Source organism: Cryptomeria japonica, chromosome 5 (assembly GCF_030272615.1).
Source record: "Cryptomeria japonica chromosome 5, Sugi_1.0, whole genome shotgun sequence".
NCBI lineage: Eukaryota > Viridiplantae > Streptophyta > Pinopsida > Cupressales > Cupressaceae > Cryptomeria > Cryptomeria japonica.
In genome coordinates this window covers 353579465-353597036 of record NC_081409.1, presented here as the reverse complement: position 1 = coordinate 353597036, position 17572 = coordinate 353579465, and the positions used below count along the sequence as shown (strand labels likewise).

Genomic DNA, 17572 nt, shown 5'->3' with positions numbered 1-17572 from the left:
TATTAGGCAAGTACAACAGCACAAAATGCTAGCCCTTATTTCCATTAATTTGTAAGCAAAGAAAAGAAAGTCAATCATCTCCAAGTTCACCCATAGCTTTTAGTGTACAAAAAAAAAAACCAAAATTCGGTCCAATATTGAGATGAATGTTTTTGCACACACCTGGCACCCATGTAAGGAAGATACGAAACTTGTAGTTTTACTGCTTTTAAATATAATCAATCCCATGAACTTCTCAGTAGTGAGAAACAACATATATAACCTTGAGTGTTTAATATTGCATGCATTTTATCTGAACACTTCAGCCTACTTTGCTAGTTTAGTTATAATTTTTCAATTGTAGAAACCTTTTTGGCATGGAAGAACACTATCTGTATTTGCACCATGAGTATCAAGATGAATAAAAAGTTGCATAAGCTTTCTATATATTAATACAGATCAGTTTAGAAAAAGAAACACTGGCTGTGCAAATTATCATGTAAAAAAATGGGAAAACAAAACCTACCAAATAATTGTATATCACTTGTATATTAACAAAGTTGAAAGACTTCCCATAGTCCTATGATGGATTGCTTAGAAAATGTGCCAGTGCTTTATCTCTGTCATTATCATACATGGCTAACACCCCAGCAACAGTATGTGAAGGGAAGCCCATCTCCCGCAGTAAACTGTATGAAGTAACAAATTCCCGAACCTGTGAAAAAATATTCATATGTTAGCATGTCATTATTTATGTTCTTCACATTCAACAATATAATTTTAATCGCTTTTGGGGTTTTCAACCAATTTCAAAAAATTGTATCTTATGAATATCAATGTGTAAAAGAGTTCAACTCAGCAACTGCCCTACAATTTATTGGTTTGTCTTTCCAAGAAGATGACAGAAGAATACAATAAATCCACACAATGGTGGTTGCATATTAAAAATGGGACAACAATGCAATGAAATGACTCAGGAATATTAGAATATTATTAAATAATTATTAGCTAAGTTACCGGTTCGGGTTCGGGTTCGGGTATGGATTCGCGGATTCGGCAAAAAAAAAATCTTGGGTACGGGTTCGTCCGTACATATATATATAATCCATACAAAAATTAAATATACAATGTGACTTTCCATACATAAATGATAAATCATAAATCCATAATTGCCAATGCCAATAAATATTCATATATCGCAAGTGTAATCAGTAAACTAATAACTAAAGTCTAATATCATATTCATAATTTGCAAAAAAAGATAATATTCAAGTTTCAAGTTTTTTTTAAGAAGTCATAAAGGGGCGAATTAGAGTTTTATTATAAAAAAACTATTTTAAAAAGTCTTTTTATTGTTTTTTATTGTTTTTTGACCCGTGGGCCCCATTTTTGGGAACCTACGGGCCTGGGTTCATGCAGGTCCTCCTAGGTTCTCCCTGGGTTCCTCCCAGGTCAGGACCCACAACAGGGAACCCGGCCACCTGGGAAGGACTCGGGAGGAACCCAGGGAGAACCAAGACCCCGACCCAGGCCAAAAGGGAATCACATTAGTGGCAAGTGTTTTTTCAATTTTTTCGTTCGCTAATTTTAGCATTGGGTGTGTCATGTCATGTTTATTCTTTTGCATGATTTTATTCTCCAATCTCTATGTAAGGAGATGAACCTCTTTATAATTGGTATCTTGTTATTTAATAAGATACCAGTTCTTGGCAAAATGGGCTAGGTCCAGGTCCTGGTTCTCCCTGGATTACCCAGGCAGACCCAAGAGAACCAAGGCCCGTGTGTTCCCAAAAACGGGGCCCACGAGTCATAAAAACACAAAAAACAATTAAAAAAACAACTTTTTTAATATTTTTTTAACATCTAAACCCTAATTTTGCCCCTTATGATGCATGAAATGCATCAAAACATATATATAATTTTGATGTTTGAACATACATACATATATATATATATATATATATATATCTGTGTGTGTGTGTGTGTGTGTGTGTGTGTGTGTGTGTGTACGGACGTGCCCGTACCCGTACCCAAGAAAAGAAAAATTTGTCAAATCCACGAATCCGTACCCGAATCGGTAACTTAGTAATAGACTATTAAAATATTGCTATTAATTTTTAAAACATCATATTGGAGCAGGGAATTACGTAAGAAAGGAGATTCATGAACAGAATGGCAAAGTTACATCACATGCAAAATTGCACATCTGTAAAGAAGAATCACTCCTACTTATTTTGTAAGCAAAAATCCAGATGCAATTTGATGCACAAGAACCTATAAGGAATAGTAAATGGAAATGAGAAACTTCCTACAAATGCTAGTTAAGTATTGGAATGGCAGAACAAAGATGATAAAGCCAAAGCTATCATTGACCTTGCCCTCTCCGATTCTAACTCACATCATGTCAATTCAGCAAAACCATCTAAGGAAATTTGGGAGAATTCACACTATTTGGAGCAGCAATGGTTAATGGTTCAAGATGATTAATGGAGTCACTATGTCAAGCCACGTAAACAATCTGAGATCTCTTCTTCAACAACTAGTAGAAGTCGATGCTGTAGTGGATGATGGGGATGCTAAAGCTATTTTACTAAACAATTTATCTTGAAAATTCAGCAATACCATCTTTCCTCCCAGTCAATCTTCTAAAAGTTTCGAAGATATGATTTCAGCCCTCCTAGCTGAAGAAAAGACAACTGTTGCAGGAGATACAACAGATGATCCTCAAACTGAAGGAGCATTATACTCAAATAATAGTAGATTTGATAGGGACAAAATGCTACAATTGCAAGAAAATGAGCCACACAACTTGGAACTGTAGACTTCGACCAAATGATGTTCTCATAGGAAAAACCAAAGGAGCTAATCTAGACATTGTTGAAGATCCTCCGGATGTTGACAATGGTGAAGAAGTTACTTTTTACACATTTTAAAGAAGAAGTCTAGTTCTTTGAAGACAGGTAGGAATCCAATGTAGATAAAACTCAAAATGGATAGATGCCTAATTAGCTTGGGAGTCCATGATCATAGAGGTCATAATAGGGTTCTGAAACAACTTGATGGAGCTCAGCTCCGCATGGATTGTTGTCCAGTGATTTGGAAGATCTTTGATTCAGGAGTTTGAGTAGGTGGTAATCCGAGAACTTGAGAATTTAGCTTAGAAGCACCTTTATGAAGGATTGAGGCAGCTTGATGGAGATCTACCTGGTGTATGGTCTGTTTCAAAGAAAAGCTTCTAAAGGAAGGCAAATTCATGGTTCAAGGTGTTTTAAATTTTAATATGTTTTGTTTTCAGTGAAGAAAGCCTTAAGCAGGGGTATTAGAATAATATAAAATAATTATTAGAAAATAAGGCTTACAATTGTAATAAAGTCACCTTAGTGGCAAGTTTTTTTTTCTATATTTTAGTTGACTATTTTCATTAAGTTGTGTCAAGTTTATCCTTTTGCATAGTTTCATTCTCCAATCCGTATACAAGGATATGAACCTCTTTGTATTTGGTATCCTATTATTTAATAGAATATTAAAATATTGTGTTCTATTAATTTTTACAATAAGGGAAAGGCAAAGTGAACAGATTAAAGTTGCTTAAAATATGTGGACAAAAACAGAAATTCTAAATTCTGTACTTCTGCAAGACTTTTCATGTTTGGTGTATATAATAAGTGGGCCTGTGCTTGAAAAAAAAAACACTAAAAACTTTAATAATCAGTATCAGGCAATCATTTTGACTGGCACAAGTGTTTCCACGTCCACTCAGAAGTAATAAACCAATACCTCTTCCTCAACTTCAGTAATCCTATAAACTCAACCAGACAGAACCCCTAGGCTTAAAAAAGATGAGCACAAAAATTAAAAGTTCAAATCTCAACTTGAAACTAAAGTAAAATATTTAAGATTATCCTATACAGTCAAATTTCTGTAAATGATTCTGTGAAACTGATAGTCAGAAAGCTACAAAGCTGAACTCTGAAAATCAGATTCTTTTGTTGAAATGGAAAAAAGGAAGAAGATTCTTTTGTTGAAACGGGAAAGAGAAAATAATTTTATATCACATTCAAACAATAAAATGCCAAAAGAAATCCTGAGAATGATCAGTTTTCAATTTAGGTTGAATCCGATAGTCTTCAATTTGTGCATAAGACTCATTTTTTCTCAAAAGCATGTCACTCCAGTAGCGTCTCTATATAATTTTCTTCACTTAGTTTCTCTTCCTCCTTGTATCCGGGATAATTAGTATTCTTATAACATATACATCTAATAAACCAAAACCCAAATAGAACCACATGATTAGACCTGTAGACAAACAAACTCAAATATCAAAAAAGATTTGTAGTAGACCCTTACAAGACATTCCATTGGACTCACTAGGTGCTTAATAATTAGTATTAAAAAAGCCAATATGACCAGCATCATAAGAAAGGGCAGATGTCTTCTGACATGTAGTGTCGCAGTTAAAAGTTAAAACACTTCATTGGTGAAGCGACCACCAAGGTTCAAACCCCTGCTGGGCCACTGTGCTCGCAGGCCTTGTGTCTTCGCTGGGCCATTGTGCTCGTGGGTTTGAACAAGTGAAGTGTGGGGATGAGGTCCCCCATTTGTGGCCTCACTGGTTCATAGTTCCAAGTCAAAAACGTTTCACATAGAGCCCAAGGGCGTGTCATGCCAGCGTCACCGGACATGTTAAAAAGTTAACCAGGTATTTAAAAAAAAAAAAAAAGGAACGGCATGTAGATAACCAGACTTGCAGACTCAACAATACCTATTGCCAGTATCTGTACCCAGAGGCTGGATGGAAGCTCTTATCAAACAAAACACAAATCTGAGTTAGATTTCGTCATAAATTGATAGGGTGATTCCTCATTGCAAAACAAGAAATTGAACCTCAATTGAGAAGGGGTAACATAGATTTCTCTCATGATAATGATACAAAACAGTTACAGATAGACTCAAGAAAAGGGCAGTAACTCAGAATATTTCAAGAAAGCTGCTAAGACTCTTAAAATTTGTATGCTAACAATTGATAACCTAGAGATTAGGTGTCCTCCATGTATGGACTTTTTCAAGGTTACATTTTCATCATCCTAAACAAGAAATAAGCAATAAAGATAAGTTTTCCAACAGTATGGATGATAATAGGCTCACACCTTATGGATAACTTTGATGTAACAAATTTAACCCAAATTATTCCTTCATGATCAAGTAGCCTCTCTCAATCAAGCTTTCTAATATTTCTCCAATTTTCCGGACTACTTATCGATCATATGGGATTTCTGCTTCAAACCTTTGATAGGCTACTCATTGGTCATAAGAGATGTACGAATGAAACCTTTTTATAGGCTACATAGTGGTGACAAGCAAGGTCACACTCAATGCATCCAATGCTAGACAGCATATTTAGATGCACATTTTGAGATAGCTTCCTTCAAAGATTTGATTTATTGAATATAGGCTCAGCACATGAACAAAAAAGGTGGTTTATCTAAATTTTCTCAACTGTTGTTTTAACTATTTGTTACAGTCATTTGAATAAAGATTGCCCCCTATAAACAAGAAAACATCAAAGACCTCCAAGCAAACCAATAAAAAAACTCCTGCTGTCAGTATCAAATAAACAAGAGAAAGCAAAAGCAGTACTAGTGACTCAGTAGGGTGTAAAGTAAAAAGATCAAAAGAAAGGACAAACAGGTGAAAAAACAGACTAAAACCATAGACCTGTTGCAAGAAGGGAATGAATGCCCAGCGGAAGTGGAAAATAAAAATCATACAACCTCCATAGCTCAGTCAAGTGACTTCTAACAAGCATCAAAGATTGATGCCTAACAATAGCATTGTAAAATGATCAAAATATAGCAATAACAAGAGTCAAGCACAACTCCCCAGCTCTCTCCTTTTCTTCTATAACCCCTAATGTAGTCATTGTTCTGAAGACTAACAAACCTTGTACAAGAACTTGAGGAAATATACCCATAACATTGAAGCTCTCATTTTTGGAAAATACCTAAGATATTTCCCCAGGCTGTCCCTCTCCTAGTCCTTGCAAAATCCCTGGAAATGGCTATTAGCCATTAGGGGACGTCAGGGACATCTGTCAACTGTCCCCTGCATGTGAATTCTCAATGCAGCTCTAATGTTTCATAATATGGTTATATAATTAATATGGTGAATGCCTTATCATATGAAACTATGAATATTTGAAATTTCCTATATTTACTCGCTTTCATTGAATTTCTTGCCTCATGAATAGCTTTAGATGACCTTGCCTTTCCACGATGGGGTAAGGAGTTAACCCTAGCCTTTTGATTTATTGATAATAGGAATTGAATGGGAGGACTTAGGGATTTATATAATTAAAATGTTGAATGCCCAATTCGTAACAGCCCTTGGAGCAGATCTGAGCACCACATTTGGAGAAGCATTCTTGGTTGTTTGTGTTCACTTTGCATTAGGGTTTCATGCCCTAAACTTGGTGCCACTCCTAGGAGGACAATTTCAACATTTCTTGTTCATTTTGCCATTATTTGGTATGTATAAGTCCTAAGGCATTAATCTGATTTGGGACTGCAGCATTTCTGGGCATGCTTGTCATGTTTTTCCCATGTTTAGTTGTACTTTCAGACTTCTATATTCTGACTTATGACAGTGGAGTTATCATCATAATTTTAGACTTTGTGGTGTGCATTTATTGTTCATATATTGTGTATCTCATGTTGTATTGCATCTCTGATATTGGGCGAACCAATTGGTATAGTAATTTGATATGTTTGATATTATTTATTGGCTGTTAGTCTAATCAGTCTGAAAATAAAAAAAAGAAAATCAGAAATTAGGGCAGGAATCAGAATTTTAGATAATATCCTATTGGAGATATTACAGTGATATAGTGTTTGACAAAGTAAAGGAGTTGGTTATCATTTGAGGTGGGATACTTCATATAGCAAGATTTAAGGCAAAGTTATTTGATAAAATGTTGCAGAACTTTGTGTTTGCATAAAATAGCCATGACCAAATCCTCGAGGAGAAGATTTGAGGAGGGACAAGCTTGTCATTTGCTGGTACAAGAAGATAACATAGCACAAGGATGGATGGTACAGAAGTTTGAAACCAAGATGTATGAGTTGCGAATTACATGGGCTGGCCAAGCAAAAATCTTCATTGGTATCCTAGAGGAATTGCGATCAGATTTGTTGGCAAACAAAAAGTTGTTTACAAAAATCAAACATGATGTTGAAGGATCAGAAAAGAGAGAAGAGTCCACCAAGAAATAGGCACCACCTTCACTGTAGACCTCAAGGACGTGTCAGGGCAAACAAAACAGAGGAAAGTTGATAATAGCAAAATTGTGCATCATGACTCCTAACAAAAGCACTATTAAACAAGGTGAAACGAAGGTCATATTTCATCAAAAGTCCATTTTGTTCCATCAAGAGTTGTGCATTTACTAAAAAGGCACTATATTATGAGACCGTATGTGAAAGTCATTGCCTCCTCAAGTTGTAAGACTTTTTGAACGGTAAAGGAGCAACTAATTGTGAGGTGGCAGTTGTGAAACTGTTGGGCTGATTTAATAACAATCAAAGTGGTTTTGTAACTGTTGGGGCAGTTTTATAATCACCAAAGAAGTTTCACAACCGCCAGTTCCATAAGCATCAAGGATATTCATGACTATTAGGGTGGTTTGGTAACCATCAAATAGTTTTGAAACTGCCAAAGAAGTTTCATATCTGTTGGTCCTAGCACTTTTATTCTGCTTAAAATGGTGTTTTTTGCCCAAAGATTCCATACAGAAAGTGGCAATAGTAACAATGTTTCTTCAGCTCTAAAGTATTTGGGAATCATTTGGTGCATGATAGGGCACATCCAGCATATGATAAATATGATAAAAGTATTCAAATGGAGGAATGAATGAGAGTCAAGATGGTAAAAGTGTGGAGGAGCGAATTGGGGAGTGTATGGCAGAGTAGCCAGCTATTCTTAATTGGAATTGCTCTATGCCTCTTGTTATTATTTCAGCAACAGCATTAGGACGATAGGAGACAACAGAGAGTGTAAAGTTTTACTCCTTAAAGCTCTTTGAATTGGCTGCATTGATTAGGGAAAAAAATCAAGATGTGAAGTTGCCACTTCCAACTAGTTTTCCCCACCATGGGGTTTCCTGAAGATAATCTTTGTCTTATGTGGTTTATTTCCTTCTCTCCATCCTAACACACTCTAAAAATGATACCATTTGAATAATCCAGTAGTAGAAACATGGGTGAAAAATAATCTACATTTAATTTCCAACAAGGATGTTTTGTAAGGAAAATACAAATCCCTAGTAACCACAGCACAACATAACACACATGTAATTAATACTTCATCTATGTTAAAAAAATTAAAATAAATAATGTTTACTACATCTCTCCCACTATTTATGTAGAAAACAAAGTTGGCAATGGTAACATTTCAAGAAGCAACCCATTAAAGACATACTCTAGCCATGCAGAAAATCAGATCAGAATCCTTACCTTATTTTGATCATCACCAAAACTTGTCACAGCCAACGATACAGCCTCCCTATTGAGCCCCATTGCCACATACTTATTAATTATCTGATCATCAACAGAACCCTGCACAAACCAAAAACGTAAACTTCAGTACATACTAATGATGCATTTGATGAACTGAAACATGCATATCCCTTGATGTTGAATATCATCTCTTTCATAAACCAACAAAAACAAGACTGTCTAATAAAAGTATATGAGGATAAGAGTAACATTCTTGTTCTATTTGTAACACAATAGTTATGTACCATTCATTTACCACTAACTTATTAATCTCTAGATAAAATTGGATCAAGCATTGGCTTCAAGTTATTCCCTGAAGTCAGATCAAATTGAGAGTCTCACAATGTTGGATTCTAAATTTCGAACACAATATCATCCAAAAGAGTTTAATACAATACTCATGCACAAAATCAATTAGCATTAGATTCTTAGGCTATAGATTAAATTTATGCTTGGCTCCTGTCAAACAAAACATATAAACATTCACAATATCAAATCCACATTTAGACAATGAATGTAAATATTAACTTCTTCACAGATATTCTCCATACAAAACCAACAATTATATCATACTCAGTGCACAATGGAGGTTTTTTTCCATATTGAGGAACCAAGTAAAGACTGCAATAAAAAAATTATGTTTCTGTATGCGAACTTACATATTAAGTCTCAAGGAAGGAAAACTCTGAATGAACATAATACTAGACCAATGACAAAACACCAACTTCCAATCTCCATGTAGTAAATAAACAAGAAACAAACTTCTTGTACAGAAATCAGAGTATAGCAAAGTGCAATAACAATTGCTGTACATAAAACACTAGTCAAAATAAACCTGAGTCGTGTATGCTTTAAATAAATATGCCACCTAACTTTACTCTTAAAAATAAATATGTTTGCAAAAGATATAAAAAAATAAACAGCACGCTTACCAAGGAATTCGGTTCACTTTTTTGCCGAGAAGGACTTTCTAATGCAATTCTGTTCCAGTTTTGACTTCCCTTTTCAGCCTCTGCTAGTATCTTCCTCTCAAAATCAAAATCAAACTGGAAAGTGCTTCGAGGTATTTCTCCCAATTGAGGTGACAGTTGCGGCTTCTCAAAACAAATGATAAAAAATTAGCCTCAAACTTAAACAGCCATACAAGGTATACAATACTAATATATTACTAAATATTATTTTATATAATGATTTGCATCAAAAGTGAAATAATGCCACAGTTAGGGTTTAAAAAAATGGAAGATCTCATTTATTTGACAGCCACAAACAAATTCTTCCAATGATAAATTCAAAGAGCTCTGCACGGTTTATTTTCATAAATCACCAAAGCAAAACAAAAAGTAGTACACATACATTCTATGAGTATGAACATTAATATCATTATAGACATGAACAGACCCAGACCAGACCCTGGGCATACCAACGTATACCCAAGGTTTTACCCAGCCGAACCCACAGCAATCCTTTACAAAGCAACTTTTTAGAATTTAAAATTAATATAAAAAATGGAAAAATTAAACCAAAACTAACCTTAAAAAGTGACTACCAGCTACACCAACGACTCTCTTTCATTCTAAGGAAAGAGGCTGCTACTGAGGCTGGGAATGTGGATAGTGCTCTTGGAGGTGTGGCTAAAAGGACCAGGGCGAGCTTGAAAAAGGCTGCCTTAGCTTCTTCTAAGGAAATCCCAATTCTCAGGGAGAATATCAAAGAAATGCAAGGGATTAGCGAGAAATTGGCTAATGCCCTTAAAAACATAATGTAATTTGTCTTTTTCTGTTTTTGCTGGTTGTTGCTGGTAGTGTTGGACTTTTGTGCTGGCTTTTGCCCAGCACTTTGCTGGTTTTATTGATGTCTGTCCCGTTTAGTTTCTTAATGCTTTTATCTTTTATGGTTCCTTTATAAAGGGTTTCGGGGTCCCTTCAAAACCTGATTTTCCCATAATCAAAAACAACTCTCTTTCATTCTTCACTTACTTCGTGGGCACAAGTTTGGATTGTGTTCAAACATCATGTTTCTTGCCATCCCTAACCTCTAGAATTGTTAGATAACTCCCAAGAAGATCAAGAAGCTTGCAACAAGGAGAATCTCCATTCAAGGTAAGCTTTCTTTATATTCTTTTACATTTGTTTCCAAGCTCAACAAAAAGTTCTGTTGTTTTTCTACATGATTTGTTATTGTTTTTTAATATCCTATTCCCTTTTGCAACAAGTACAAGTAGTCTAGGGTTAGATTTTTCGCCTATATATTATGTTTATTATAAAACATGTATATACAGGTATAACATACAATGGCACAGAATTCTAGCTCTATGGACCAAGGATCAGCTAGGGTTTACAAAATTGACCTTTTTTCACTGCTTTGGAGACACGTGTTGATTGAGTAGCTTCTTGGGGATGAGAATTATCTTTGGTGTTGTATTGAGGGCCACATTGCAAGAGCTTCTATAATCAAGTTAAAGCCTATTTTGTGTGTGATTGTTGACCAAGAAATAAAATATTGTGGTGGGCTAACCAGACATGGGTTGGCAAAGAGATAGTTCTTGCATATATCAAAGCACAAAAAGTAAACATTATGGCCAATAAATATCAATCAAAGTCTTCATCTTTTCTCCAATAAAGAATCAAACAAGCCATCTATGGGGCCATCCTCACATCCATTTCTGGTGATACCATCTTCAGAAGACAATAGACCCCTCTTTCTTGCAAAAGAACAAAGGATGCTAACCCATTAGAAAAGGTATTCCAAAATTAAATAAGGGACAATATCAATGAGCTCACTAAATGTTATATAGACACTGATGGCTTCCTTCCAACCTTCGAAGATCAATATACTAGCAGAAAATGCTGAGGGGAATAAATGAGGGTCCTAAAGAATATATAGGTCCTGACTATGAAAAGATACGCACCACATTATTGGAGGAATGTAGATATTTCATTGCATCCCAAACGTGTCCATTTCCAAAGGATGAAAAATTTATAAAAAATGGACCCTTAATAAATGTCATCGCAGTGTGCCCTAAAGAAGCAATGTTTTTTAGTGTGGTTGATTGTAAGTGGCAAATGAAGTATGCAGACTTCATCAAAAGCATCCTCATAGAACCCATTGGGGCAACGAGGTCCCAAAACATTGTCTGAGTCATAATGACTATGCTAAAAATTGCAATGCCATGAGGTTGTTGGTTGAAACAATATACAAGCACATGTTTTGGGCACTGTGTCTTCTTCACTCAGTCAGCTTGATGATGCAAAATCTTGGCATACAAATCAAGTGTATAAAACAACCTAGACCAAAGCTAGTGAAGTTCAAATGTATGCAAGTTCGCAGCTAATCATCATATGTCACAGACCATTTTCAAGTCCTCCTAAAGGCTAGAGCTAATAAAGCCAACTTTCTATAATAGGAATATTTTTAACTTCAATTTTTTTTTTTTAAATTATATTTTGTTTTACATTATCTACTTTCTTTCTAAACTTAAAATTTTAAATCAAAATAGATGTTTTAACTTAGAATGTCTTTTTTTTTTAATTTCTTTAAAATCATGTTAGGTTGCCAAGACTCAATTTGCCTCACACACAATTGTCTTCAGACTTGAGAAGGTGTGGAAGTCATTGTGTCCATGGTAGTCAGCAACCTTTGGAGTGTAAGAACACAATAAAATATAGAAGAGGATCCAATACATTAAATATTCATCCTAGATAATGATTGATGTGCATGTGTGAAGTATGTATTGAGTTTTACTAAGCTCATCATGAGTATGATAAGATTCGCTGATACATATCAGCCATGTTTGGACAAAATATATGATGGTATTGATTGCATTATAGAAAAAATGAAGGGTGAAATAGTTTCCAAGGAGCAAGACCATTCTAGAACATTTTTCAAGAAGGTGCAAAGAATTATAATTGAATGGTCAAACAAGATGACCATCATGCTACATCTCCTTAATTTTGCTTTGAACCTTTGGTATTATAGCACAAAGATACTCTCTTTGCCTAGGAGGGTGCCATTATATAAAGACATTGAAATTAGTGATAGTTGAGAATAACGTCAAGGGTGAGTTTGGGAAATTTATGGATTCAGCAAGTCACAGCCTTAGCACTCTTCAAAACAAGTATAAGAAGGATGCTCATATGTGGTGGTACCTCTATGGCCAAGCATTTATTTACTTGTAGCCTTTTGCCAACAAAGTCCTATCAAATGTATGTATTTTTTGTTTTTCTCTCTTACTTTTCTTTGGAAATTTTAGCCTTCCCTCTAAGTTGTCAATTCCAATTCTAGTTCGAGTTGAAGTTAGCTGGTATGGCAATTTTTTCCCTTGAGTTCAACCATACAATATATTATATATATAAATAATTAACATACAATAAATTAATATAAATATATTATATTATAATAATATAAAATTTTAAAAATATATAAAACCTAAATATTATATATAAATAATAAAAACATAACATTATAAACATAATTAAATTTATAATCATTTCAACAGTGAATGCATGGACGAGAGCCCTATCCTAATACTTTACAAACATCGTCATCTTTTTTATTTAATGGCTTTGCGAAAAATGCCAATTTTGTAGATCTGATCCAAGAAGAAGTGGAACATCATCACCCTTTTTATTTATTTTCTTTTATGAATTTGCTTCACCTAAGCGCTTTATATTCATTGGGAGTTTGGTTTACCATAATGGGCTAAATGTTGACTAGTAGGAACCAGTCAAGGTAAGGGAAATGGATCTTAACTATTAGCGGGAAGTCTCAACCGATGATGGAAACAGGACCTGTTCCCAAGGAATGTTATGACAATTCAAAATTTGCAAACATTTATGAAAAGAATACCTAAAGAGTTTAACTGGGGAACATTTTTCTATAACTCTTTACTTGAAAACATTCAAATTTAATTGCAAGAGTTTCAAAAACTTGGAGTACAACCAAGGCGACTCTTAAACACATCTCAAACATACCTAGAGTGGACTTAGGTTACCGAGGATGTGCCCTAGGTACACACAAGGGTAACCAAGCCTTGAACCTGGACTTGGACCCTTATTAGTCAAGTATAATTGCTAGGTAACCCAAAAAATAGCATTTAATATAATGATTTCTAGATTCTTATTAAAGTGTAATTTTGTATTGACTTCGTCTCAAATCTCAATGGTTGGGAATTCCTCTTTAGTTCAGCGAAACAAGAGTACATACTCCTTTATCCACTTAGATAAAAGCAATCCGTTGGTAACAAACAGGAAGAAAAGTTAGTTATGTGCGTTCAGACCTATGTTCCATCTCACATAAACAAATTAAGAGCAGGGAGAGTTGCGTTGATTTCCTCAATTTCAATAAAAAATGAGGGACATGACACTACCACACAAGCAGCTAGTGGAAGTGGCATTTACACTACTGCGTTTCTAATGAACCAAATGCTGACACTGATGCTCTCAATGAAGAGCAATATGATTAAGTTAAGTTTCAATGAAAGTTGCACATTTGACCACTAAGTATTGCTGTATTTGATCACATATAAACTGTTTTGATCTATCTTTGACTTTAGACCTTGAATTACAATTATCAGTTATGTATTTAATTTTCTATTTTTTGAACAAAGTACGGCTATTTTTACTTTTATATATATAGTACGACCACACCCAATGATAACAAACATGGCTAAAAAAATTGGCAAAATTGTCAAAACCAAACCCTAAAACCATACCAGATTAGGCAACTTAGCATATAATTGTTGCCTTTGGATCGTTTTAAGAGTTATATAACTAGTACATAAGATTCCTACTTGTACTTAAAAAATGCTGCCATTTCACTAAACAGTTCAAAAATAAATATCAATCATGTGATCTAATGCCCAAAAATCATATTAAACGTGCTACTTGACACTCAAACTCATTTACATTGCAGCAAGCAACCAAAGCTGCAATATGGTTGCTTTGTGTACTATAGATAGTAATAGAATATTAAAATAATGTTAATTTTAGTATTAATGCTCAATAGTGTATATTCTATTTTAGTTAGATTGTCTTCGATCTTCTCAGCAGTTTCTGATTAGAAACTTGCTATTCTTGTAAATATCCTTGTATTATTTATGAGCGTCTTGCTCATTCTGATAATGAATCAATTCTTTGAAATCCATTGCGTGTCTCGCATTGTTTTATGGTATCAGAGCCTGGTTTAAAAATTCGGATTTTTTTAAAGCAAAAAAAAATTCAGTGTGAATTTTTTTAGTTTTATTGTTTTGAAAAAAAATCGAAGGATTTTTTTCCTTCTTGTTCAGATTTTCGGTTGGCGCGGTGCCTGCATTTGAAGTGGGTTTATCGCGATTCTCTTTCTGGCCGCGCAACTTCGTCTGTTGTGCCTGTGAGTGTGGGCTCATTAGTGATCGTGATTTTTTTGGCGGTCTGTCTGTCTTTGTCCGCGCGCGACGTTCTGTTGTTGGCTCACGCGGGATTTGCTTTGGCCCGCCAAAACCCCTGTTGCTGGTCCGCGCGATCAACACTTCTGCTCGTGCCTCCCTCCGTGGCTCACACGCGAACTTCACAGCACGCGTTTTCTGACACGCGAACTTCACAGAGTGCGCTTTCTGCATAATCTGCAAAACCCACGACCTTCTGTTTCGATGAAGGTGTTTACCTTATGTTTTTTCATCGAAAATAAATTTTTCTTACAGAATCTTGCTAGGTTTTTCGAAACCTAATCTGGGTAGTTGCCCGTTTTTTCTGGGTGCCTCGATTTTCGTGCCTCAATTTTCGAGCCCGCGGATCCAAATTTTGACAACAGATTCCTTCTGGGTTTTTCGCACGCATTTCTGGGTTGTCTTTGGATTTTTCTGGGTCAGCCGGGAATTTTTTTTGGGAAACGTGCTAATGGCTTCTCTCACCAATCTGATGTTAGAAGGCAGTCAACGTTTTAATGGTCACAATTACAACATCTGGAAACAGCGTATGTTGACCATTTTTGAATATAGGCGTCTTGACCAGCTTGTTTTGGGAAAAGAGCTCAGTCCTGGTACACCTGGTGCAAATCAAGATAAGTTTGATGAACGCAATCGGGAGGCCGTTATGCTTCTCAAACTCTCAGTGACTGATGATTAGTTACCGCAGATTCCTTCCGGCAAGACAGCTTCTGACATCTGGAAGCATCTGAAGGAATTGCATGAGACATTCGACAAGAGCCGAGCATTCTTTCTAAAGAATCAACTGTTCTCCATTATGATGGACAAACGTATGTCCTTACAGGAACACCTCACGAGGATTAAGGACATTCGAGATCAGCTCGAAGCTATTGGTCGGACTATGGAGGAAGAAGACATGGTAGTAATCACTCTGAAAAGTCTTTCGAAATCGTATGAACACTTCATTGAGACCCTCAATATTACTTCCACTAATGTTGATCTGAAGTTTTCAGAATTGTGCACCAAACTTCTACAGCAGGATCGCTGGAAACAACAGTTTGGTAGTGGTACTACATCAGCCTCCTCGGAAAATGCCTTCACAGCTCAATCCTTTCAGAAGGATAAAGGCAAATTTCAGTCCTCTCAGTCTTCTCAGCAGAAAGGCTCTTCTCAGACACAGGATGGAGCTAAGAAGAAGAATGTGCAGTGCAATTACTGTCACAAGTACGGCCATATGAAGAAAGATTGCCGTCAGAGGCTCGCTTCTGAACAAAAGAAGCAGGGAGGGTCACACCAGAAGGCGCATGTTGCTGAACATTCCGAGCAGAAAGAGTCTACCTTTTATGCCTTTATGGCTAAGAGGTCTTCAGATCATGCCACGTCTTCTGCTTGGTATATCGACTCTGGTGCATCACGTCACTTTTCTCATCGGCGTGACTGGTTTACAGACTTCTCACCCTTCAGTGATTCCGTTGTATTTGGTGGAGGTGAGGAGTATACAGTTGTTGGCAGAGGCACTGTTCAGATACAGTCTGGTGGCAGGACTCCTTTTTCTGAATGTGTACTATGTTCCTGGAATGGAACTTAATCTGCTCTCTGTCAGCCAGATTATGAGGAATTCTCCTCAACTAGATGTGTTGTTCAGTGCTCACAAGTGTTCCATCATTGATCGGGAGACTCGTCTTACTGTTGCTGTTGGTCTAGAGGATCATGGCCTATATAGGCTTCTTGACACTGGTGATTCTTCTGAAGTGGCTCTGGCAGCTCGTATTTCTCCTCTCAGCACTTTGTGGCATCAGAGATATGGACATCTCAACATTCAGTATCTCTCTCAACTATCTCGGGAGGGACTTGTTTCAGGGTTACCTGATATTCAGACTTAGCATCTTGGAGTATGTGGCGCCTGTCAAGCTGGCAAACAGCATCGGACTTCATTCCCACATGGAAAGTCTTGGCGCGCATCTAAGGTACTTCAATTACTCCATGCTGATATTTGTGGTCCTATGAATACATCTTTTGTTACTGGTTGCAAATATCTTTTGCTTATTGTAGATGATTTTAGTAGAAAGATGTGGGTGTACTTTCTTAAACATAAATCAGATGTATTTAGTATCTTTCAGAAGTTTAAGTCCTTTGTTGAAAAAGAGTCTGGACATAGTATCATTACTCTTAGGACAGATAACGGGGGGGGGAATTTTGTTCTTCTGCATTCTCCAACTTCTATGATACCCATGGCATCAAACGCCAGTTGACTACACCCTACACTCCTCAGCAAAACAGTGTTGTCGAGCGTCGCAATCGTACGGTTGTTGAGATGGCTCGCTCTATGTTACAACACAGGAGTGTTCCGAATAAGTATTGGGCTGAAGCAGTGTTTACTGTTGTCTATCTCCTTAATCGTTCTCCTACTCAGGCTGTTAAGGGAAAGACTCCAGAAGAGGTTTGGTCTAGTCAGAAGCCTAAGATCAGCCACCTGAAGGTTTTTGGCTCTGTTGCCTATGTTTGGATTCCAGATGCTAAGCGCTCCAAGTTGGATTCCAAAAGTCAGAAACTCATGATGACAGGATACAGTGATCACCATAAGGCCTACAGACTGATAGATATAGACACTGAACGTCTTATCTTCAGTCGTGATGTTGTATTT

General features: G+C 36.2%; 1 protein-coding gene across 2 annotated transcripts in view; it reads right to left on the bottom strand.

The window, feature by feature from the left end:
* LOC131034227 (uncharacterized) overlaps window positions 1-17572 on the bottom strand; it is a 49423-nt gene that overhangs the window by 18220 nt on the left and 13631 nt on the right. Inside the window, exons 3-5 of one of the 2 annotated variants that reach the window (XR_009103756.2) lie at window positions 9461-9622; window positions 8487-8588; window positions 506-694 (exon numbers count right to left, since the gene is read on the bottom strand). Coding sequence is in view for 1 of the 2 variants with exons in the window: in XM_057965634.2 (XP_057821617.1) it covers window positions 560-694; window positions 8487-8588; window positions 9461-9622 (399 nt within the window). In the remaining variant the exon portion in view is untranslated. Of the gene's footprint in view, window positions 1-397; window positions 695-8486; window positions 8589-9460; window positions 9623-17572 lie in introns of those variants that run through there. The other variant, XM_057965634.2, reaches the window with a different exon arrangement.